Genomic DNA, 23,808 nt, shown 5'->3' with positions numbered 1-23,808 from the left:
TCACGTTTTGGAGAATATTCTGTCGTTGTTGACTCAGCTTGCTATCTCTGCAAAGCCACCATTTCATTAGCGAGGGGTAAAAAAAAAAAAAAAATCAATTCTCCGGCAAATCATATGCGGTGTCTCATCAGAGTGAGTAAATGAACCCCCGCTCGCCTTCGCTGTTACACAGACGGTTTAATACTGCAGCTGTGTTTGTTAGGTATGAGGAAGAAAAAGTGATAGGCCATTGCAGATGAGTGGGAATGGAGAAATGGAGGAGGAAAAAAAAGAGTTTGGGGTAAAGAAACTGATTACATCGAGGTGGTGTTTACACGACGTGAAGTAGAAAACCTGGTGTGTTAATTAGGTGAAGATGAGAGAGCTCAGGGAGGGAGCATATGTATACCACAAGAGGACTCATAACTTAAAATACTATATTACATACTTGAACATTACATATTGTAAGGGAGTGTTTCTTCATACACACTAAATGCTCCACAAGAAATACATTGTATTTAGGCAGTTCTTGTTCTTTCTACTCACATGGAAACCTGATCAGTGGGAGTCGATCCATTTATTCTTTTTGTGGATATTATGTCATTTACTGTAAAAGCTCTCAGTGTGGTATTACTGTAATAGATGTAGTGCTATTACTACCACTCCCTTGTTCTTGGAATTATTGGTTTTGGTTTGTTTTTTTCTTTTCAGTAATTAGTTATTGGTTATCAGATAGGTTTCCTTTGTATATTGGCGATATCTGTGTTACAAATCAGGTCAAATATAAAGCCCAAAATTATAAGTTTAACTCAAAGGGCTTTATGAGATGTACATGAAATAACAGCATATGAGCATATCACATTCTCATATTGTTGCTGTTTTCATTTTGTGATACACTTTGTAACACAGGTAATAGAAAAATACTTGTATTTCTACATTGTGCTTCTGTATTCAGGATTTTCTTGTCATTAAACAGGCATATTTTACCTGTAACTGTTGTACTCATGTTTCAATGCCAATCAAACTTCCCTCTTCGGTTTAAGCAGCACAGCAGAACAGCTGCATTATTACTACAGCTACTCCAGTTCTCTGTATCTGATCAAAAAGAGGAAAAATACAAGGAGGATCCCTGCCTCTCTCTCGGATCCTTCTCATAAAAAGCTTGTTCCTTTACAACCGAATGCACACAAGTGGATTTTCTTTAGGACAACAATGAAATGTCCAAGGTTGTTCAAGCGTAACATTGAGATAAAGCTACATCTTTTTCTCATGAGGAGAGTGGCAGACCCAGGAGAGTTTACATGCATTCTACTCTTACTACACCTCTCACTCTCACTGCCTCAAAAAACCATGAATATCTACACTGTACAATGCAGGCACACCATACACAATTCGGTCTGAATACTGCAAACTACACAGCAATAATCCACATCTTTGTTGGTCAGAATAAAAAGTCTGCTCTTAAGGACACACATCAGGATGCAACACACCGCATGTGAAAGCTTTACTATATAAACTCATTGATCTTTAGAGCAAAGGTGCTTTCTATCAGCATCAAAAGCATCACCAGCTTTAATCGTCTTCAACTGTCACATAACGGAGACGCAATTTAATTGTGCACGGAGCCAAAAATAAAGAGGAAACAGAGGCAGAAGAACTGAGGCAGAGAACAGAGGGAGAAAGTGGAAGGGGGGGGAGAGACAGGTGGAAGAGGAAGATGGAGGGAGGAAAAACAAACATTGAGAGCACACAGGGGACTATGTATGCAGTTGAGCCTCACTGACTGCTGTGGCCTCACAATAAGATTTCCTGTCTTCTTCACTGTTTTAATGTTGTGCGTGCGGGGTATGAGTCTCTGTCCACGGTGCTGAAACCATCCTCACTACAGCTCCTACATCTGCTTAACATGCAGTCCATGTTTGTGTGTGTGTGTGTGTGTGCTGCTACTACACATCCAGCTGAAGCACAGAACCGAAACGTCAGCACTTTGTGAAAATGCATCATGTTTCATATGAATGTTGCTGTGCCTTAAAACACACACACAGTGCATACTATGCTGCTGTGTCCCCACTGTGCATCTCTTAGTCATAATACAGATGTCTTCTCAGTTGTCAGTTCGATTTAAGTCATAATGACAGATTCACAGATCTGCTGCGTCTCGGCCGGTTCAGCTGGATGTTTCATCTCTTTCTGTCTTTGCTCTGATTTTGCCTCACACCTGTGCTTTCAGTGAGAAATCCAATAGCAAACAAAAGGATGAAGTCATGCTCTCCCTTGGGTTGCTTGGATGCCACACTGAAATACCCCGGGATGAACACATAAATCCCCTGACTGACAAACAGACATAGAGGCAGGTAGTTAGTTAGGCTGTGTCCTCTGTAGCAGAACGCACAGTAAAGCCAGCCCTGCTGTGTAACATGAATTACAACTGGCTTCCCTGAGTGGCCCCAACTTCAACAAACTGTAATAGTGTTGAGTCAGGCAGTGGCAGGGTACATCATCATCTTTTGAAATGCAAATCACTGATGGAAAGGCTAAGCCTGGAAATGCGAGGGCAGAAACATCTGCCAATATCCCTTTATATGTGTTTGGCTTCAAACGGAGCGCAGTGGGACGTTATAAGGGAGGTAGCCCGATCAGACAGAAGTGCGTAAAAATAAATGGTTGCTTTTTCCCCAAATTTTAACAACCGACAGCTTTAACATCTGTGAGATGTATGTGTGTAATAATACAGATCAATATGCTCGTTTAAAAGAGTGTGAGTGCTTACATTGCAGATGTGCGCTTACCATTCAGCACAAACTATAAATAAAAGCGGATTAATGCAGTCTGGTTCAAAGCAATGGTCCTTTAAATTGGCAGGCAAGAACTTCAGAGTTCTTGGGTGCATTTGTGCACTCACCTCAAACAAGGGTCCGATTTTATTCTTCTCAAGATACGACTGGATTCTGGACTGTTGTGGAGACGCCATGAAGAAACTGTATTGTCTCGCAAGAGCTTTTAGCAGGATGAAATCATGAGGTGAGCCGGTGTCATTCGTCCTTCTGGCGACGTCTCGGCGACTAAAATGTGCAAAATGTCACCCAAGTAACTGTCAGTCGCGGTGGTGCCACGTTAAGTTGTAGATGGGTTGCGTCAAGTGCGGAGCAGGCGGCTCTGATCCCGGCTCATTGTGGAGACTCAGCCCGGGACCATCCCCAGCTTGTCGCCTCACTGACTCTGTGGCGGCAGCCTCCCTGTAGAAGCCAATGGCACAGCAGCTCTGTGACAGAGATTACAAATCTTCCGCTCACTGGCTGCCTGTGTTAACAGTGCCACCGCCACTCCCATTTATCCACTGCTCCCTGCCTAGCCCACTGTGTTCAACGCGATTATGTGTCTTGTAATGCATCTATCTGACCATGCAGAAAAATTTCCATACCAACAAATGGCGCAACAAAAACGCGCACTGACAGTAATTAACGCAGGTGCAGTGCATCCTGCTAATTAGCCTATTATAAGGCATGCTGAAAGTTCAACAAGTCTTTTTTTTATTGCAATTATTTTTTTTTTCCAATTAAGCAGTGAAACTGTTCCTAAACAACAGTAGGCTAAGGTGGCAAGATGAGTGGTTGTTATCAGGTAGTAGGAGTGTTTTGCAAAAGATATAACACTAAAATTATGTATTGGAATGCATTTTAACAATAGTATGAATGAAGCCAGTAGTGCACCAGTATAAAAGGTCATTTTCATGAGCAAAAACTACAGAGGTGTTCATCCACTGTTATCAATTTTAATATATATTTTACATACAGTATACATGACAGCATTTTAGTGTTTTGAAGTAAATCTGCAGCAAATATCAACCTTCATTTTTACATTGATTGAAATGCAGGCACACAGTACAGTATATAGGAAACACTACTTGAGCTTATTGATGCAGTTTATTACCACTTGTTTGTTTGCATAGTAGTGAGCTAGACATCCACTTCACAACGATAACATCCAATAATAAGGGTTAGACAGTGAACTGATGGGATTCAATCCATTTCATTGAGCTGTTTTAACCACATTCTCTCATTATTCATATTTTGTTTCTTCACTCTGACATATCTTCTAATCAGATGCATTATACGATAAAAAAAAAATGGAAAATATATATGTATAAAGTACAACAGTGAAAAATGTAAAGTATTAAAAATACTATTTACGGTTTTAAAATTCTATTTACACTTTAGGCAGCTACTATGGACCCAATAACTGTCTTTAATTAGGTTGATCCTTCATGAGTGGAGGGAGGGAAGACTTCAGAAAGGGGGTTCTTGAGACACAGAGCTCCTCAGGACTTCTTCAGCATACTCCTGGATGGCAATACATTATGGGTCACCATCTGGGGGTGGAGGCTGGCACAGCTTGTACAACCTGATCAGAGAGAAACACCGGGAAAGATGGCATTAAAATAACAGTATAACATGTTCTACCATAATCACTAAAAAACGCAAACACTCAAAGCAATGATCTGCAGATGATGTGTCGAGACATTTTGCTTCCTTAGGCTACAAATCTTTGTCTCTCTCTTTCTCTCTCTCTCTCTCTCTCTCTGTCTCTCTCCCCCCTCTCTCTTTCTCTCTCAACCCAACCAGTCGAGGCAGATGGCCGCCCACCCAGAGCCCGGTTCTGCTTGAGGTTTCTTCCCTTGAAAAAGGGAGTATTTCCTTGCCGCCGTCGCCAACTGCTTGCTCATGGGGGAATGTTGGGTCTTTGTAAATAATATTGTAAATAGTAGGGTCTAGACCTGCTCTTTATGAAAAGTGCCCTGAGATAACTTCTGTTATGATTTGGCTCTGAGTAAATAAAATTGACTTGACTTTGCTTGGTGCAAAGGAGGTGTAATCAGGAATTTAGCTGTACTTTCAGGAAGAAAGCTGTTAGCACTGAAAAAAAGAATTATCCTTAGCGGCACACGACCAGCTCTGTGCCTCAAAGTCAAACAACATTAATTATGTTTAAAAAGTGTGAAAAATTACTTCACAGTTTTTACCTTCTTAAAGTTATCTGTATACACAGCAGCTTGGTAAAGACAGTTTGTATAAATATGAAATTGAAAATGTACAGTAGTCATAAAATTAGTTTTTTAAATGCCACATGAATTATACAATAGTTACAGCTGTTTGCACATTTTACAAGAATAAGAATGCATACTGGCCTGTTTCTTTTTCCATAAAAATTCTAATCTCACAATCAAGTATTATATGGTCTGTTCTGCTGCCTTAATGAACAGAAACATAATTATCTTATTCAATTGTGTTATTCGTATCCAATATAAGCTGTATTTCTTGCATCCTATTACAGCACTGCTTTCTTCTGTAGTTGAAATAATCACTTGTGTTACTCTTTTGGTCTTAACAACACCGACTTCACATCTCATGACTGCATGTTAACCTCACACTACAGATGTACAGTCCTGTCCGTCTGCAGATCAGGAGGGATGAGAATCAACCATGTTTCACAATCATATGTAAGAAAGCCACACTGGAGCAGTCACTCACGCTGTAACAATTATGACATAAACCTACTGAGAGTGCAGCAATTTTGTTCTCCGACATCAATGTCTCAACACTAATCATCCCACTACTTAATTGTGTTTGTCAATTTCGCTAAAAGGTTCAAAAGGGCTGCCTGTCACACAAAAGCCTATATGTCACAGCCAAATGGCTCAGGCGCTCCTCGTCCTCCTCTCAGAGTTACAGTACTGAGCACAGGGAGCTCCCCTCTAATGGAACCATTTGGCCCCAGTCCTGCACAAAAAAGCACATATACAGACCTACTGTACAAATATATGCACTACTGAAAAAGGTGACTTAGACTAGCCTGTATTCATACTGCACTACAAAGGCCATATTGGTGGCTTTCCATGTTTTGCATCATTTACCTTCCTGCTGATCACTTGAAAAAGTGTGACAAAATGTTTGAGACCGATTTCATACCTTTTAGTGAATACTTAGATCACTTTATTTATTTATTTACGTCAAATTTATGCTATTGCCACATAGCAGAGAGCAAGAGTTGCTTTTAAAGTTCTCAATGGTGCATTTAGATAAACTCTGACATCCGAGATTCAAGAGTCTGCACAAACTACAGTATATACTCTACGTAACAGTACAACAATCAACAATTCTTGTCCATTTGCACTAACAAAAATAATGTGAATACTATATGTGCATGGGTTTGGGCTTCAAAAACTGTTGTGCTTTGAATGCAGACTCTCAAACTTTCAAGTCAGATAATCCTTGAAAGTAGCAACAAGGAAGAACAATCCCTGCTTGCAACGGCATTACCATGGAAGAATAACATAGCTTTGACAAAACCAGGGAAACTTAGGGTAAAGGTGATTGATTATACATCTCTAGCAAGTCTTAACCCTCTGCAAGTGGATAAAAAAGGTGAAATAAATGGAATCCAATGGCTGCAAGGAACATAGCAAATCAATATAAAAATCTGTTATACTTTGAAAAATGGTTGAAATTACATAAAATATGCATGGTTCATCACTATTGAGTTACAATATCCAACACTGTATATTCCCTTAATTCGATATGCTGATATTCCCCCACATACACAGGAGGTGACTGCAGTTTTACCTTGGGACTGATGACGGTGTACGATCCCTCACTCCCAGATTCTTGGCAGAATTCTGAACTCTGGCACCCTAAAAGACAAACAGGCATCAACAATGCATGACATCACGAATCAGGTTGAAACGCAACAGACAAAAATAGGAGCTAAGAATAACACCATAAAGAGAGGAGCTTAAACAAAGCTTAGACAGCAAGCCAAAGAACATTTCTGCCCTCTGAGTATTGAAAATGCTTTCGCCCAAAGCTCTGCATGCAAAAAGAAAAAAAAAAACACACTGAAATGTCTGGTGATTTAGCTTTTGCTTGGAAATAATACTTTGCTGCGCAATATTATTGAAACTTTTTACTATGTGGAATCATATGTGCTGCATTGCCAACATTAATTATTGAACTTTTTTTCTATCAGTAAGCTTTGGAAACTTTTGAGACCTTGCTGATTTTAGTGGTGTAACTCTTTGTGGATCGATGGTATGCCCTTGGCCTTGCTTGTTGAGCAGATTTGTTTATGGTCATAAATTCAGAAACACAAGATCCACATTTTTTAAAAGTCCACTGGGCCCTCAGATGAGCTACGATCAGACAACATCTTGGCTGGACTAGATCTCTAGTGATGTTTTTGTTTGATGACATGAGTTTCTTCCATGTGAGATTGCTTCTTGTCAGGCCATGAATGACTGGCAGTCACCTGTGCGGAAAACATTATAAATTCTAGGCTAAACAGCTCCTATAAATATTGTAGGTCATAAAGTAGACTTCATGTGATGCATGTTGAGGCTCTGAAATTTAAATCACAGCTGCTGAGTGCTGTTTATCTATAGAACCTGTCTTCTTTCTAACTGTGTATGCAAAAAAGCAAATGCAGAATAGTCTTTGTAAGGAAATAAAAGTAAGTAGTAAGGCATTTGGAAGATGAATGGGGTGTGTGTGTGTGTGTGTTACAGAGTTTGATTATGCCCAGTCAGGAACACGTCTGCTCTATGTTCTTGTAGTCTGCTGGTTGTGAGCAGAGTCGGCAGATACACAACTGCAGGGTGCAGGAAGCAACAAGACACCTATAACACCTGCGCTCGTGCAGTGCACCCTCCCTCTCCCTCTGTGACACATGCACGCAAGCGAAAATACACAATCAAATTATTATCCCAAGAGGTCACGAGCGTCTTTTCTTTGAGGGAAGAGGGAGCGACAGCCCAAAAGTGCATTAGCTGACCTCTCGGTTACAACTCTGCAGTCTGCCATATTACTGTCCGCCCCGAGTTAGGTCCTGATAGCACGATAGCATCAGCAATTATTCGATGCCTATCACAGCCATCCATTCTGATGCTTCCAGACATAGATGCCCCCTAATGTCCCTAAAGGACACAGCACCCATAGAAGATCAGATGAGTCAGACACAACAGCAGAAATAAAACTCTTTACACAGTTTCTTCAACAAGTGAAACTTGTTTTATTTAAAAACTTTATAGTCTATTGCAAAGCTGTAGAAAATCTATACTCTTTAATTTGGCTCAAAAGTAAGTAAGACACACTATATACAGAGTAAAAATAGATTAAAAATGAAGCTGTTCAAGAGGCAGCAAAATAAAGGTAAGTATTAACAAGCAGTCCTTCACAGCTTGTTCTCAATGAACACCCAGTCGCTCATGCATTAAAAATGCTGCATGTACTGTGTAAAATTGTTTACATTTTTTCTTGTTTTCTCATTTTTGCTTCACTTCACTCATTTTTGCTCAAACCTGGTAGCGGATTGTTTTATAGATGATGTTGCTGCACCTAAAACTGAAAGTTAATATTCTGCCAAGGCTTTAATGGTTGGAACATCAATGAGCAAGTGAACTAAATATTTCCAGGGAGGAAACTAGTTCATTCCATTTGATCTGTCATTATCAGTCTTGCCAACTTTTCTCTGGAAGTACAAGTTCATCTATACTTCTTACTATTTATAAAAAAAGTTATTACTTATAACCCCACCATTGGCTGAAATTGGGAAAAAGGTGACGCTGTGAGTTCTCTACTTAACTCAGTTTACGCAATTTATATACACTCTTCCTAGACAATCCAAACATTGGCCTTTCCTAAGAAAAAGTTTGCAAAACAAGCTGTGATTGGACCCATTTTGCACAAATCACTCATGTATTCTCATTCTGGATGATGTTGTCTGGGCTTGATTGATGGGCCCTGCTGGGATGCTGTGCTGATAACCTTTTTGCGAGTAAGTATGACTATTCAGCAAAGAAGAAGAGGCGTCATCCAAACCCTGTGTGATATTCAGATTCATCAGATTCATCAGCTGATGTCTGAGAGCAAGGACACACAAACACAGCAGAGCAGACTCCCCTCTGCTCTCTATCTGGACTGAGCAATCTCTTCTCAGCGGTGTCTAGGTCAACGATGACGCAAGGAAACAGAAACTCAAATGTCTAATGACAGACGTGGAAAAATGACACAATCTAAAAGATCTATTCTAACAGGAGGAAGACAAGATAAATTCACTTTGATTCAACAAAAAATATCTCAAACCACACCCTCCACAAGATGAGTTTTTTTCCCAGCCACATACAGTAGTACTGAAGGTCACACAATACATAGACTTGCACCCTCCTGGCTGGCAGCCCAGTTCTATGAGTGTAGAAATTAAATGTCTTTTCTCCCTCAGCCTCTCGACTAACCTCTCCTCTCACTGCAAACAGCAATATAACCACCACTCACAGAACTTCTAATGAGAGTCTGAGATATGGGCCAAGCTCTGGTCATGGCTGGAGCCTTTTGTGGGGTGAAAATGTGCACACAGTGAGAGATAAATGTGAGTTCTTTCCTTCTAACCCAAATAGAAATGCAGGCAAACAAAAAAGCTCTCAGCCAGTCAGTTTCTTTTACTTTTTCTTTACCCTCTCATTAGGTCAGATAGCATATTCTAGTAGCATTGAATGCATATCTGAAAAGATTAAAATCAGATAGGGGGTAGAACAGGGGAAGAGGCGAGAGAAATTGTAATGTAGACAGGAGCATGCTTAGGATTTTTGCTTGTGGACAGCAGCAAAAAGTTAATTCACCCTCCCGAATATTGAAAAGTGTTATACTTACTGTTGGCTGCCTTTAAAAATTGCATTCTTACTGAAGTAATAGTGTCTGAGAGCAATCCTGACCAAGGCAGCTAAAATGGCATAACAGCTTTTCTATTGGCACTGTTAAATCCATTGCTAATACTGTTTTGGCAGCGCAGTTTGACTCAATGAAGCATACAGTTTATCTAATGATTTTGGATGCAGAAATTGCACTGTGGATGGAAGCACACATGCCTTCCAAGTGAAAAAATGTCACTGCAGGGAATGTAGCAACAAAAGGCTGAGGAGAGATAGACAGACAGGATATGTGTGCTGAAGTATACATAGTCATATTATGTTCATTTACAAAAAAACACATACCTGTTTCCGCATGACATCGGTGGCCTGCATGATGCAGCGAGGGGGCAGGCCGTGGTTTCGTGCCAACAGGATGGCCTGCTCCAGTGTCACACTCAGGGTGCAGCTGTTGGTCAGAGAGGAAAACATAAGGTCAAGCTCAAACATACGCTCTCAGTCTGCATACTTATCAGATCCTCACTAGGGGAGTGGACGACGCTGAAATGTCTTGTGGACAAACATCACGAACATTGCTCCTGTTCATGCAGTTTTAGAGAAAAAAACTGCATTTAACGGTATTTATCTTCCTGTTTTACTAATGCTGCCCTATCACAGCATGCAGTCAAAAAATACTAAATAGTGGCAATAAACACCTTATATGACTCAACACTCACTTATTCACATTCTCAACATCTTTTCATGGTAATAAAGCAGTTTTTGCAGCAGACAGAGAGTCTAATCTGTGACTGAAACAAACATCAACACAAAATAACAAAAGCATGCCAAACTCAAACTCTGGGCTTCATCCAGACATGATAAATCTCTGGCAGAATTCAGTACAACTATATCAAATCTCCCTGTGCGTGTTTTGCTCTACTTGACACCTTGTCATTACCATCACATTCCTCCTGCTTCACCTCCGCTCATCTCCTCACTAATGAATCATTTCACTTGCCGTCGAAATGTCACTCACGGTGAGCAAACACGCGGTATCAGGAGAATAACAACTCCCCTGATCTTTGCTTTAGACTGAGCAGAAAGAGAGGATTAAACCTTGTCGTGGACTTTCTGCATTTGAGGAAGGCTTTCCGGTTTTCTCATCATCAGGATTGATACTTCCTGTTGCAGCTGAGAGAAAAGGGTCCAAGGACAAGTCAGCGTGTCTCTTGTGGCAGAGGCGATATACTCTCACCGCCATAACAGTGTGATGTGTGTAAAATGAGTGTTGACGCGAGTCTGTGATTCATTAGTTACAGCAAACTTTGTTCCCAGGCGCATACATAGACATATAGTGTCTCTTCCTCTCTTCTCGCCTTCACACACACACACACATACACACACACACAGACGGCAGCGTGTGGATAAATCCTTGGAGAGCCAGTGTCAGGTGTCAAGGCTGCTGGGTGACCTTTCTATGATAACAAGCTGTACTAGTATATCGATCCAGCCTTTTCACTGCAAATTTAACTGTCCAGAGTCCCAACACTGCCAGGCTCAGTTTCACTGAGCAACATAGCCGGGGGGCTAGCAAGAAATCTGAGCTGTTTATTTAATATCTTCTTCTCTCATGGTTGGGATTCACGCTGACTCAGAACAAAACTTTAAAAAATAAAAGGAGCGGATGTGCAATGAGGGACGTGTCACTGCCAAAAGCAATTACTTCAAATCAATCAGATTTAAACATCCCCTTGAGTTCCAGTTTCATAACTTTATGATAGGATGTGATAAAAGTAATGAACTCAACAATCATCCCCAGCATGTGCGGAAAGATATCCCAGTAGAGATTAGAATTGCAAAAGATGTCTTTTGCAGGCCACCCCAGAATATTTTCAGCACCCATTCTGAGCTTCCCACACCGATAAAGGAGGGTGGAAAAAAAAAAAAGTCACCCACAGAGGATCTTTAAATATCTCCTCAGTTGGAGCAAGATGAAGGAACTGCACAAAATCTCTCTGTGTGTGAGGCTGCATGGTTTCCCTTTTCATTAAGGCTGGTGAGATAGTATGTGATTTATACCCATCTGTTTTATGTCGTTCCAGCCCATATCCCATTTACACTCCTCCAGAGCTGAGTCCATACTGATAAATGAGAAGAAACAAGAGAGAGACAAGTGCAAAGAAAGGGAAAGAATGACAGAGAAGACGCAGGATGCTGAGATAGAAAGAAAGAACAAAAGGATGGGATGAACATATAGAGGCCAAACATTTATATCAGAGAAAGAACTGCTTGTGCAGTCTTTAATATTTGACTGTAATGAATAAATCCAAAGAAAAAATGCCTAGTGGTTGAGCAAGTTATGTGGAATGTGGGTTAGGCCTTCTGCTTTTGATACGTTCTCCCCTCTGTGCTAACTTTTTGTTTTGCTGTCAGACAGTGAATTCTCCTTTTGCCTCTCTAATGGATTTTTGTGGAGGTGATGGACAAAAAAATCTGAAGAGGAAAGGAGAGGAGCGCAGCATATTACAAACTGCTGATGCCCCCAAAATATCACGCTTTCACCGTTATTAAAACTCATCCATCAAGCCAACTAATCCAATCAATAGTGCCTGAGAAGGCTGCCACACTGATAATGCAATTTCCACATTACTAATCTACTGGCTTGCTTTCATAGGATTTCAATTATTCCAGATTTAGTTTGTGTGCTCACCGTTCACGCAAGCAACACACTGATTCTTTTAAATACTTTAACATGTGAAATTATACAGAGAAACCACTGAAATTAGTTTATTCATATATAATTTGTATTCTGTCAATAGTAAGGGGGTTATAGATAAAAGCTTGACTGCCAATGTTTATGACATTGATTTTTGGATAATAGCAGCAGGCACCAAAGCGATTCAAACTCAATCTAATGTCTAATACGCCTATCATTCTGCCCCTTTCAGAGGGTAAAATAGTGTTTAAGGAGAAAGCCAGTTCACATATAATCCTAAATACGGCAGGCCCTGTCACCTGCTGTGTCACAGTACACTCAGCCCGCCTGTGTGGGTGAGTTGTGGCTGGTGTGTATAATGGTACACACACAGACACACACACACGTAGCTTGTGGGTTAATAAAGTAGCAGCAGTCGTCACACAGACAGGAACTTTCTATTAGAGCTCAGGCAACCAGGCGGCTCCATCCACGGCACTTTATCAAGCCATCAGTCACATCCAGTGAATGCATGAACGCGCGTGTGTGAGAGCCTGTGCATGTGACTGAGACAAAAAGATATGGAAACTGTCATGGGGTAAAGAAAGAAGGTATCAGGGAGATGGAGGGGGGGGGGGCAGGTGAAGGGAAAAAGCAGAGTAAGAGATGAAAGATTGAAGCTGGAACTAGGGATCAGCGGTGACAAACGATCAGGATATTTCTGTCCTCATGCATTGATGAATGTTGCCCTCAGCAGCAGGTGAATTAGGCAGCCGTAATGAGAATGGGAGTAATTGACCTGTCTCCATCCTGTAAAGTGCTATGCCTACTTAAAAGTCCCTAATCTGGTCTGAGAAACAATAGGCCCTATTAACTAGAATATCCTGCCGGTAATTAATGCAGAGAAATGTGTATTAATAGAAAAACCCCACGGTGAGGAGTGCAGGGCTATGGAGATATCATGAAATTGAGAGGTAGACAAAGGATAAACGAAGGAGCACAGAGCGAGGGAGAAAGTGCGGTGTGAACTAAAGGTCAGGAGAGCATCAATGCTAGAGTGAAGTAAAAGAGAAAAATCTGTCACGAGAAAGAAAATAATAAGCCGGGACATATAATTTAACTGTAAGTTGGTTCATATAAAACTGGAGGACATGCTCACCGATGAACGCCACTGTTGCACATGACAATGTGTGTGGCTCCCAGACGCGAGCAGAGCTCAGAGGCCACAGTGAGCAGCCCCACTCCAGAAGCCCCGCAGGCGGTGTACTGGCAGGCAGCAGTGCGGCGACAACTGATAAAACTCTCCATCAGACGGTAGAGCTCCTCCAGAGCATTAAGGGGACGCATCAGCTGGGCAGAAAAAGAGAAAGAGAGGTTAGTGCAGGATCCAATGATGCAAAAAAAACACTGCATAAAAAGAGTAGCTTTGCAGATTATGAGGTGGCTGTAGTCCTCTGTAAAGTAGCTGCCTACTGAGAAAACATGTTCATGTCAGCTTCCTTGTGGTAATTACAGATAAGTGCATATTAATCTATAGATGACATAAGCAGCGCCAATGTATTGCAAATCAAAGCTTTACTATGTATTCTAGAGCTGCAATGATTAGTCAATTAATCAGTTAGTTGGTAGCTATTAAATTAATCAACCAACTATTCTGATAATCGACTAATCGCTTTAAAGTAATTTTTTAAGAAATGTCCAAAGTCTCTGGTTCCAGCTTCTCAAACGTGATTTTTTTTTTAAATCTCTTACTTGACAGTAAACTGAATATCCGTAAGTTGCGGACAAAACAAGACATTTTAGGTTGCATCTTGGGCTGTGATAAACAGTGATCAACATTCCATTTTTTGACATTTTATAGACCAAACAACTTATCGATTAATTGAGAAAATAATAATGAAAATAATCCATAGTTGCAACCCTAATATATTCACACTAGTACAGCCAATGCCACTTTCTAAAAGTAAACAGGTATCTGCTGCAGCTCTTTTATGCTTGATCTTACATGATATCAGTTGATGTTAGGTTTGTAGCCTTGTTTTACATGCGTAAGCACTTCCACGCTGCAACAATGAGATCTAATCCCACTCCTCATTTTTTTCCATGATGTCATGAATGCAGCATGAAGCTTTGTGAGGCTGTTCTTACCTTATCTATGAGGGCAGCTTTGGGTGCAGAGCTGGGAGGCATGTTGGACTGATCCAGGTAGAAAGCCCTGAGGGAGAAACAACAGTTCACCCTATGGAGTCGTTCAAACTGGGAGTAATGTGAGACAAAACTCTGTCTATTAAGCAGTGAGATACTGCAGTAGACATCCATTTAACAATCATACAGGAGTTGTCTTTTATTTAGTGGTTCAATTGCTTAAAAACGTTCTCTTCTCTGTACCATTAGGTCATCAGGAGCACTGGCTGCCTTTCTGGGAAAAGTAGGCCACCTGCTCATTATGGAGCTCAACCATCTGACTATCAATCATGAGAGTAACTTAGGCACAGCTCAGCAGAAGCACAGACTAAGCATCTCTTGTCCTGGGCATCGCTCCAACTGCCATTGCCTCATTCATTCATGGAGTACAGCTGATTCTGTGCTATTTCCTGTTTCTCCACTGGAGGCAGCACTGGCCTGGTGTCTTTATGGAGACAAAAGAGGATGAATGCCGCAATGAGTCCATCTGAGGTGGAGTGCTACTGATGCAAACTCAGCAGTCTGTGACTCCATCAAATCTCAGTAATCCAGCAGGGTGCTAAAAATAGGTACACTACACCACATTAAACCCCTTGTAATAAAATCACATACTCCATTACTTCTTGCTGGAAGGAATAATAATCCACAACACACAGTCACCCATATAGCACACACTGCTGAAAACTACACATATGATGCAATTCTAAGAGATGCAGTAAGAAGACTTTGAGGGAGGGAGGCTGTTTACAAAAAGCTCATTCATCTGCATTCATTCTGCTATTAAGTGAATAAAATCAGGCCAAGGAGGCATTCATTATGACTGTGGTATTTCTGCCTGAAATTAATGAAATTAAAGGTATACTATGCAGGATTTGACGGTTGGTGTTTGTAAACATATAGCATTCAAAGTTGGCCCCTCCTCCCCAGCTCAACGGACAAGTGTGTGTGTGAGAGAGAGAGCGAGACAGAGAGAACAGCAATGATTGAGCGAGCTAGAGAGTGAATGAACAGAGGGAGCTGTGAATCAAATATATAAAACATTATTTTCTGATTGTTTCACTGTGGTTACCTTCTAAAGCACAAATAAACACACCCACACAACCCTGCGGCAAGGTGCTGTATTGCCAGATTTTGTGTGAATGCAGAGCTTCATCCTGTCCACTGTGGCCTCTCTGCTCTGCCTGTGTGTGTAGCTCAGCCCTGCCCTCGGTCAAGTAGACACACAGACCTGCAGCTCTTCATACGTTCATGACACAGAGACAGAGAGCAGAGCAGAGCAGAGGAGAGAGACGGAGACAGCGATGTAATCTGGTCACTATGCTATGAGTCCCAACCTCAGTTACCACAATAACCACAGTTATTGGCTGGGGGCTACACACCCACTGCCCAAAGGTTGACGCCCAGAAGCATCAAGACCACAGCAAAATAATAAGAAAATACAGGCAGAGAGCAAGGTCTCTGTAGATAAATACACCGCCACACACCTCTAGTGGGTCATAAGTGATAATTGAGAGGGGTTAGTTTTGTATGAGTCTATACATTGTTTTTTTTTTAGGTAAATCCTGCATAGTACACCTTTAATTAATCAGAGCAGAGTTAACACATCCACGATTCAAGACTTTATAGTGATTATAAACCAACCGCGTTGACATGAAAAGTCATCGAGAACACACACACATACATGCGCACACAAACACACACTCACATCAAAGTGTACAGTGTAGTAAAGACACAAGCACCCACTCAGGGCACAAGTATTTATATATATACCACAAGGCCTTGATTCCACCATATTACACTTACCACTTATTTAGGCTAAGGAGGCTCATATCTAAGCAAATGTTTTATGCTTCCAACAGCATGGTGCCTTTTCACTTTACCCCTAAACATAAGTGTGACACCTCATTCACATAACACACATTTATTGTGAGATACAGATGAGCAACCTGCCCGTTTTATAGCTTCACTTGTCGAAGGATTCCAAGTATTTAATCCCTACCCGGCAAATTAACCTTGTGGCGTGCGCAACTAAATGACTATGAGCAGAGTTTGCTGAGGGTTCAGATGGAGCTAACAGCCCATGTAATTGGTTCAAGATGGCCTTATCATTCAAAAGATGCTCACGATACTCTGGAAATAATACAGCGCTTCTGCAGTGAATGCACACCTCCTCAGCTGGTCTCATAAAGAGCATGTATAACTAGCATAATTGCCACAACTGCTGAATAGTCTGTGTGAGGTGTAACAGGCCAGTGTTTTGTTTCACTGACTGTTTAAAGCTTTAAATAGTTGATTTCCTCATTAAAGTTCCTACACTTAAAACCTGGCATCCACATTGTATCTGCATACGTGTATATGTGAGTGCACACGTACTCGTCTGTGTGTGGGTGTATGGCGTTTAAGGACTGGGTTCTGTGGAAAAACAAACCGCTGCAGTAAATGAAAGTTACACCCAACAGTCTCCAAACAAAACATCATTTTCTTAACAGGTCAAACAAACAGAGAGAGGAGGGATTCAGTGGAGCGACAAAATGCTGTGAAACACAACAACACTAAAGAAAAGTTTATTGGAAGTCACAACCGTGCTCTGAAACAGAACCTATTCAGACTATTACAGCAGGTACGGCCTGTCTGTCTACCTCAGCTGTGAGTCCTTTCATCCTTGTCTTGTTTATCAGTCAACTGCTCAGACTTTTGTCTTAAAGGTCTTTGATAAAATCTGTCTGAGAGGAGACATCTGCTGTACAAGCGTCCAACTCTTCTTCATCTGCACAAATTTGTTTATCTGTTTTAGACTAAATAAAAGCACATCATTGTCTTGCTCTTGCACACATCTCTAGTAGAACCAAGGTCAAAATACCCACTGATTATCTCATCCACTGGCTATAAGGGTTGTTCTAAAAATACCATCGACCACAGCTTGAGGAACACGACTGACTCTCCTGGAGGTCTCTAATGACAAAATAATAGGAGTCAGACTGCGATTGATGTGTGGTTTAAAGATAACCTGCATTACATCTTCTGAGCTGATGATGTTTTTTTTGTCAGAGGTTTAGAAACCAAATACCTTCAAAACATTTATAAAGAATGAAAAATGAAATTTCAAGCCCACACACAGCGTGCAAACACATCACTGTGTGGCTAAGAACGCATTACATACACATTATATATAAGGTCAAAATCCACTGGGTGTCTATTATTTCTTTTCCCATCTACAGTTGCTCTCAGGTTTAAGCCCCTATGGTCTCATAGTGCCTGAACTGTAGCTGCCCTGCGTTAATGGGAGGACATTGAAGGCCCCCGCAGGCTTTTGCACAACCTTGTTACAATTCTTGTCTTACCCACTGGCATTCTTCAACATAAAAGTTAAAAAAAATAACAGCTTCTCTAGTTTATTCTCAAGTTTTTCAGAGGAATCAAACTCCAACCCACCATCTCTCTGACAGCACAGTGCGTATAACAGAAAAATGTTAGTGATTGTGTGTTTTCGATCCATCTGTTTCTTCTCTCTTAAGAGAATTTCCCCTGTTCATATTTTTTACCATAGGTGAAGTCTTTCTGCAATAACCAAACCTACTCCGACCACACACACACACACACACACACACCCAGCCAATATGTTTTACATGAGGCTCTAATGGAGGATTTGGCTGCAGGCCAAAGATGACCGGCTCTGTGTGTAGCTGGTTGTATTTCATTGGGCCTATGAGAATACTTAATTCTCTTTGTTTCTGCTTCCTTCATGACAATAGGACACTCGAGGCCCTTTACAGCTCAGGAGCATTAGTAGTCAGCTGCAGCATCAAAGAAGAGGGATCTGAGGCACAGATGTTTTCAGCAGCGTGGGAATGGGCACATTAGTATGACATCCTCCATTCAGAAAGTACAAAAGAAACAAAAATTATCCCCAAAATACCTTGAGAGAGAAGTATTTCAAATATAACTGTTGAGCGGTCTTCAGTGGATCATGTTTCATATGCGTTCACCCACAAGGACATAAGTAAAGTGTCCGGGATTTATGACATTCAATGTGTGTGAACTAGCAGAGGTGAATGCTGGTCTATGTAAATCACTCACACTGCCATGATGAATGACACTCACCGTTATTAAATCCCCCGCAAACCCCTGCAGTGTTTGGCAGAGCTGCCTAGGGGCTAATGAGGGCTTCCAGGAGCCCTTGCACACCACACAGTAATGCTTCTGCATTGACACCAACAAGACGGTGTGCGTAAGTGTGCTGGAGGTCATTTCCTTATCCTGCGCCTCCTTCCTATTTACACTTCCTGTCAAATATTTATGACCAGCTATATGTCAACTGTAGCTTGATATGGACGCATATACCAGCAGGAAAAGCCTCAAAACTCACCAAGGAAATGCTGATTTACTAAGTTTATGTAGGTGACAATGGCATGTTTTTTGGTTTAATAATGCAGAACAAACACAAATGACTGAAAATTCATTATTTCACATATATGCTGCAATTTAAATCACTGATAAGATAACCATCTTTCAAAGTCATTAGTGTCAGTCAAGCCCAGGAAACAAATGTCCGGTCCTTGACACCAAAAAGCCGATTAGTATTAATGGGGTCTTTGTGTCAAAGCCGGCTGAAGACATATTATCATCAAATCATTGTCACTGAGGACACAAATGCAGTTACGCATTGTAATGCAAGAATGGCTTTAAATGGCGAGCAAATTTATGACTCTTGCGCTGCTCAATGCAAAGTATCCTTGGCTTCTTGTAACGGTGATATTTTTAAACTCTCATAGACTGCTAAAGCGATGAGTCAAGGTCTTTTCTACAATATCAAGCATCAAGCATTCCATTCAATGACATAATCAAAGAGAAATGATAAATGGAAGCACGTCTCTGATGCTCAGCCTTATTCGGCTTTATAAACAGGGGTTCAGTGCACACTATCTGGAGCAGAACGAAGCCCCGCCACCTTCCTCAGTGCTCTAGTGATTTGGGACTCCCTTCGCTGGTGCAAAGACGCTAGTGTTTTCATCACTTCTTCAGCTGTTAGAACAAAGAGAGAAGAAAGCTCACTTCTGTTTCGGAAAAATATATGATCAAAGTTGCCATTTCGTCCCTTCTGCTGCTAAAAGAATATTCATAATCAATTATGCTAAGAAACATCCAACAAGCCAATAAGCTGTATTTTTATTAATGAGAGAAACTTCTCAGGTTACAGATGTAGCCATTAGAGAAATCTCAGTTTTCGCAAATTTGCTGCACTGTTGCATTATTGTTACTCCATCCTGAAGAGCAATTGTTTGAGAAGCTTACAACACTAATGCATGTCAAACGGAAGATGTGGGAACTCTCTGCAGTAGCTATTGCTCTATTAATCACTGCTGTGTATCCTTGCCCCAGGGAGGAAGAGAAATACCATCAATTACATGTAGTAACAGTTAGAGATTTGTAGTGCTTTTTTGATGTTCAGCAAAGTGGTGGGATTCATGTCTGCTTGCTGCACAACTTGAAGTGATGTCACACTATCTATCAGTCTCGTCCTTTGTGCATATTTTGTGGAGGTGTCCTTGGAGAGCAAATGACACAAATAATCCAAAGCCGGCAGTAAGAGAGATTTTGTTAATGCTCATGTTTCTGTGCGTAGGAATGTAAGCAGAAGTGGATATACTCTGTGTTCTAATCCATGTATATAAAACTAACAAAGCCTAACCTGAGTCATCGGTCATTCCTTGATCAAGTAGTTGCATTAATCATCTTTTGTTGTACACGTGGCACTTCTACCAGCGTATTTACACTCCAAACAATAGGTCACGTCTGAACAAGAGTGAGAGGATTGATCTCTGCTCCAGCTACAGGGGAACAGAGATAAAGGAAGGACTGAGGGAACTGGCTCCCGTGTTGAAATCGACACTCTGACCTGCAATAATCATCAAGCATTTTTGCTTAATCAAGACAAACTGCGCTGCAGCGGTGTGATTGCCGATTCCCTGCTGCTGCTGCTAGAAGAGCAAAGAGAATGAGCACAAATTACTTGCACTGTGTGGTGATGACCGATGACTGTTTAACTAACAAAGCATGAGATACAAGAGCCTGTAACAATGATATATAGTATTTGTTGAACAATGCTATACATCCCAGCTTATCTTTCAGCCACCACATCATCATTATATGTCAGACAGTGTAGGATCTTATATCCACATAAATCAACTGTTTTTTTTTTTATCAAGGACATGTACTATAAGATGTGGAAATTTCAAAACTGCTTTGTGACACAGTGCAACATTAAACATTTACCCACTACTGCCAAATTTCAATTAGATAGAAAAGCCAAATGCATACAGTACAAATTTTCTGTCTCTCCACATTTATCTGCAACAACAATATATGGACATGATACGCATATATTTCACCTGCAGACACATGCTGGACTTTCTCTTTTACTCTTCCACACTGCTGTATGTGTATGTACCATGCACCTCCAATCAATTGCAAGTGAGCATGCAAGAGGAAAAGCTAATTCCCTCCTGAACATTCCTGTCAATAAAAGCAAAATGAGATGAAACCAAAAGCCTGCAATAATCTCTCCCATTGAATAATACATCCGCAGACTGTTCTGGTTCTCCTCTCCACTCTGCCCTCTTCCAACCAACCCACTCTTGCACACTCTCCCCCTCACCCCATTATCTCTATCCCTCTTCTAAAATCCCTTCCATCTCTCCATCCTGCTCTGGCTATCTATATTCCCCTTTCAATTTCCCCTCTTCCATCCTCACTGTGTCCTAAAGGAAAAGACGTTTTCTGTTCAGAACATGTTCTTTCCTCCTTTTTTTCTTGTCGCCACTTACTTATAGAGAGGAAGAAGTGGAGAGAAAATGTTATACATCTACGGTACACATTCATCTCACAATTTGTGACAGAAAAATAAATGAGAGACAATTACTTTATCCCCTCTGTTAAGCCCAACAATGTGTTCCTGCTTTGGCAAGAGGAGAAACCTGCAGGATATTTTAAGCAAACAACAAGGCTACGACAAAGGAAACTGTCAGTTTGGGTTTCAAAACTCTTCTACCAAAATGTACATGTCAGCTGAGGTGGTTCATAAAAGTTTGAAAACGTGAGTGCGTGTTCTGGCTTTATATGCCGCTGACTCCTTTGGGACCAGGCATGTGCTTGTGATTTGGCCCGTGAGCGTATGTTTTGCGGAGGACTTGAGTGACTTCATCAGGAGCTACGGGTTTGCTCGGATCATACTGTATGTTGTTGTGGGTACGGAAAGCGTAAGCCAGAGACAGAGAGGCTGCTGGGAAATCTTACATGGGTATCACTGACTGTTCGTGACTGCTCTGAAATTAGATAATGCCCGCAATGCACGCTGGCAAAGGCGTTGGTGGAGGAGCATAAGACAAAAACAAGGGAAGCAAGCTTTCTTCTTGCTTTTGAATTTAATATGATACGCACAAATACTTGCACACACAAATAGGATTTACGGAAAAGCATATTTATTCTTGACAGGATCGTCCATAACATAATGAGCAACTGTCTTCTTCCTTAATTTAATTGATTTAAATCACCCAAATTACGGTATTTGTACAGTAAGAGAAAATGATAGTATTCATTCTCATCACTATTACTTCTCCACGTGCAATGTTGATAGGTAGATAATTCAATTGCAACTCCTAACGAACAATATCTCAGGGGTCTAAAATGCACATGGGGGTCTTAGGTGGAATGGGAGTCTGTTTAATGGGTTGTCAACATGAAAATGTTTGAGAATATCAGCCACGCAGTTCATTCAGTTCAATATTGCGTGTGCTGGGTTGTTTCTATCTGTCAGTCAGCTACTGGCTCCGGCCCACAGTGTGGGTTTAACCCAACACTGCCGTGGCCGGGCTCCAAGGATAACGAGGTGCCTGGGGTTGGAACGCTGCAATGGAGAGAGGAGTGACATCACAGCCTGGTCTGTGGTCAGCCCAAAGACACATGGCAGCCGGCGAAAGAAAACTACTGGTGCTATTACAAAGAGAGACAGACACTGTATTCACTGCCTGTTGAAAAGCAGCTGGGAATATTTACTTTACTACAATTGATACAAGGAAATATTCTGGGTGGGAGCAAAGAAACATGTTTCTGGTGCAAGTAGCCTGCTAAAGTTTTGTTAGTGTTCATCATATTATTCCACGTGCACATGAATGACTCACTAGCAAAGTTCAATTAAAGTGCTACAGTATTTAGAGGGATGTGGAGAACTCTACAGCTAAAATGATAAGCCAATGTATCGATAAATCCATCAACAAATAATTAATCAGCAACTTTTTTGATAATCAATTCATCATTTCAGTTATTTGTCAAGCAAAAATCTCAAACTTTTGCTGGTTCCAGCTTCTCAAATGTGACGATTGTTGTTTTTCTTTGTCATATATGTTAGTAAAGTGAATATTTTTGGGTTTTGGACTGTTGGTCGGACAAAAGAAGCAATTTGAATATGTATTTCTGACAATTTATAGACAAACAATTAATCAAGAAGATTATTTATGATGTAAATAATAGTTAGTTGCAGCCTTAAATAACTCACCATCATCCATATGCTTTGCACTGTCTTTGCCTTGTATGAGATATTCAGTTCTCACGGTTTCTGTTCAGCAACACCAGCAACTTCCTGCTGGTATGTGCAACACCAGCATAGATTGCGAAAAACTTTTACTCCTTTCAAGAATCTTTCATTACATATGTAAAGTCAATGCCAACTGATTAAACCCACTAGACTTCACTATACACACAGTGGGAGAGGGCTGATTAGATTTAGACTGAAATCATCTACAATTCTGGGCTACAACAGGTTTTGCTGACAGAGGGATTGAGTCTACCTGAGAAGAGCAAAGTCTCCAACTGTTTCACTCTGGTTGGTTTTCTGAAGCACACAGTCTATCCACATGCCTACCCAGCACCCCTAATGCTCCCCAAATCACCAGTCTCACTCGCTTGCCTGTCAGTGAACATCTGCTCCGTGTTACTGCTGGAGCCTCTGCTGTCAATTCAATTATATCTTTCTGTACGGGTCAAACTGTGCAGATATGTACAGTGCACGTGCACACATACAAAAACACTGAATTACATGGCTGAACTCCAGTAAAGCTATATATATATATATATATGTGTGTGTGTTTTTACAATTACACCGCATATAAATTTGTTAAGATGATGTCTTGTTAAAAGGTGCTGTAGACACCCTAACACATGTGTGCACATAATACACTATAACCCTCCCTGTGGTATCTTAATTAGAACGGCAGTGACATTT

General features: G+C 41.0%; 2 protein-coding genes across 3 annotated transcripts in view; both read right to left on the bottom strand.

Moving 5' to 3' along the window:
• c21h8orf34 (chromosome 21 C8orf34 homolog) overlaps positions 1-3,254 on the bottom strand; it is a 59,451-nt gene extending 56,197 nt beyond the window's left edge. The window contains exon 1 of one of the 2 annotated variants that reach the window (XM_067578464.1): positions 2,882-3,254. In XM_067578464.1, coding sequence (XP_067434565.1) covers positions 2,882-2,950 — 69 coding nt within the window. In that variant the 5' untranslated portion in view covers positions 2,951-3,254. The remainder of the gene's footprint in view (positions 1-2,881) is intronic. The other variant, XM_067578462.1, reaches the window with a different exon arrangement.
• A 483-nt stretch (positions 3,255-3,737) lies between these two features.
• The window catches only part of prex2 (phosphatidylinositol-3,4,5-trisphosphate-dependent Rac exchange factor 2), a 94,842-nt gene continuing 74,771 nt past the window's right edge, over positions 3,738-23,808 (bottom strand). The window contains exons 38-42 of the mRNA XM_067578909.1: positions 14,496-14,562; positions 13,507-13,697; positions 10,019-10,121; positions 6,600-6,667; positions 3,738-4,380 (exon numbers count right to left, since the gene is read on the bottom strand). Of these exons, the coding sequence (XP_067435010.1) occupies positions 4,335-4,380; positions 6,600-6,667; positions 10,019-10,121; positions 13,507-13,697; positions 14,496-14,562 (475 nt within the window). The 3' untranslated portion in view covers positions 3,738-4,334. The remainder of the gene's footprint in view (positions 4,381-6,599; positions 6,668-10,018; positions 10,122-13,506; positions 13,698-14,495; positions 14,563-23,808) is intronic.

Source organism: Thunnus thynnus, chromosome 21 (genome assembly GCF_963924715.1).
Source record: "Thunnus thynnus chromosome 21, fThuThy2.1, whole genome shotgun sequence".
Classification (NCBI taxonomy): Eukaryota; Metazoa; Chordata; class Actinopteri; order Scombriformes; family Scombridae; genus Thunnus; species Thunnus thynnus.
This window is presented reverse-complemented; position numbering and strand designations above follow the sequence as displayed.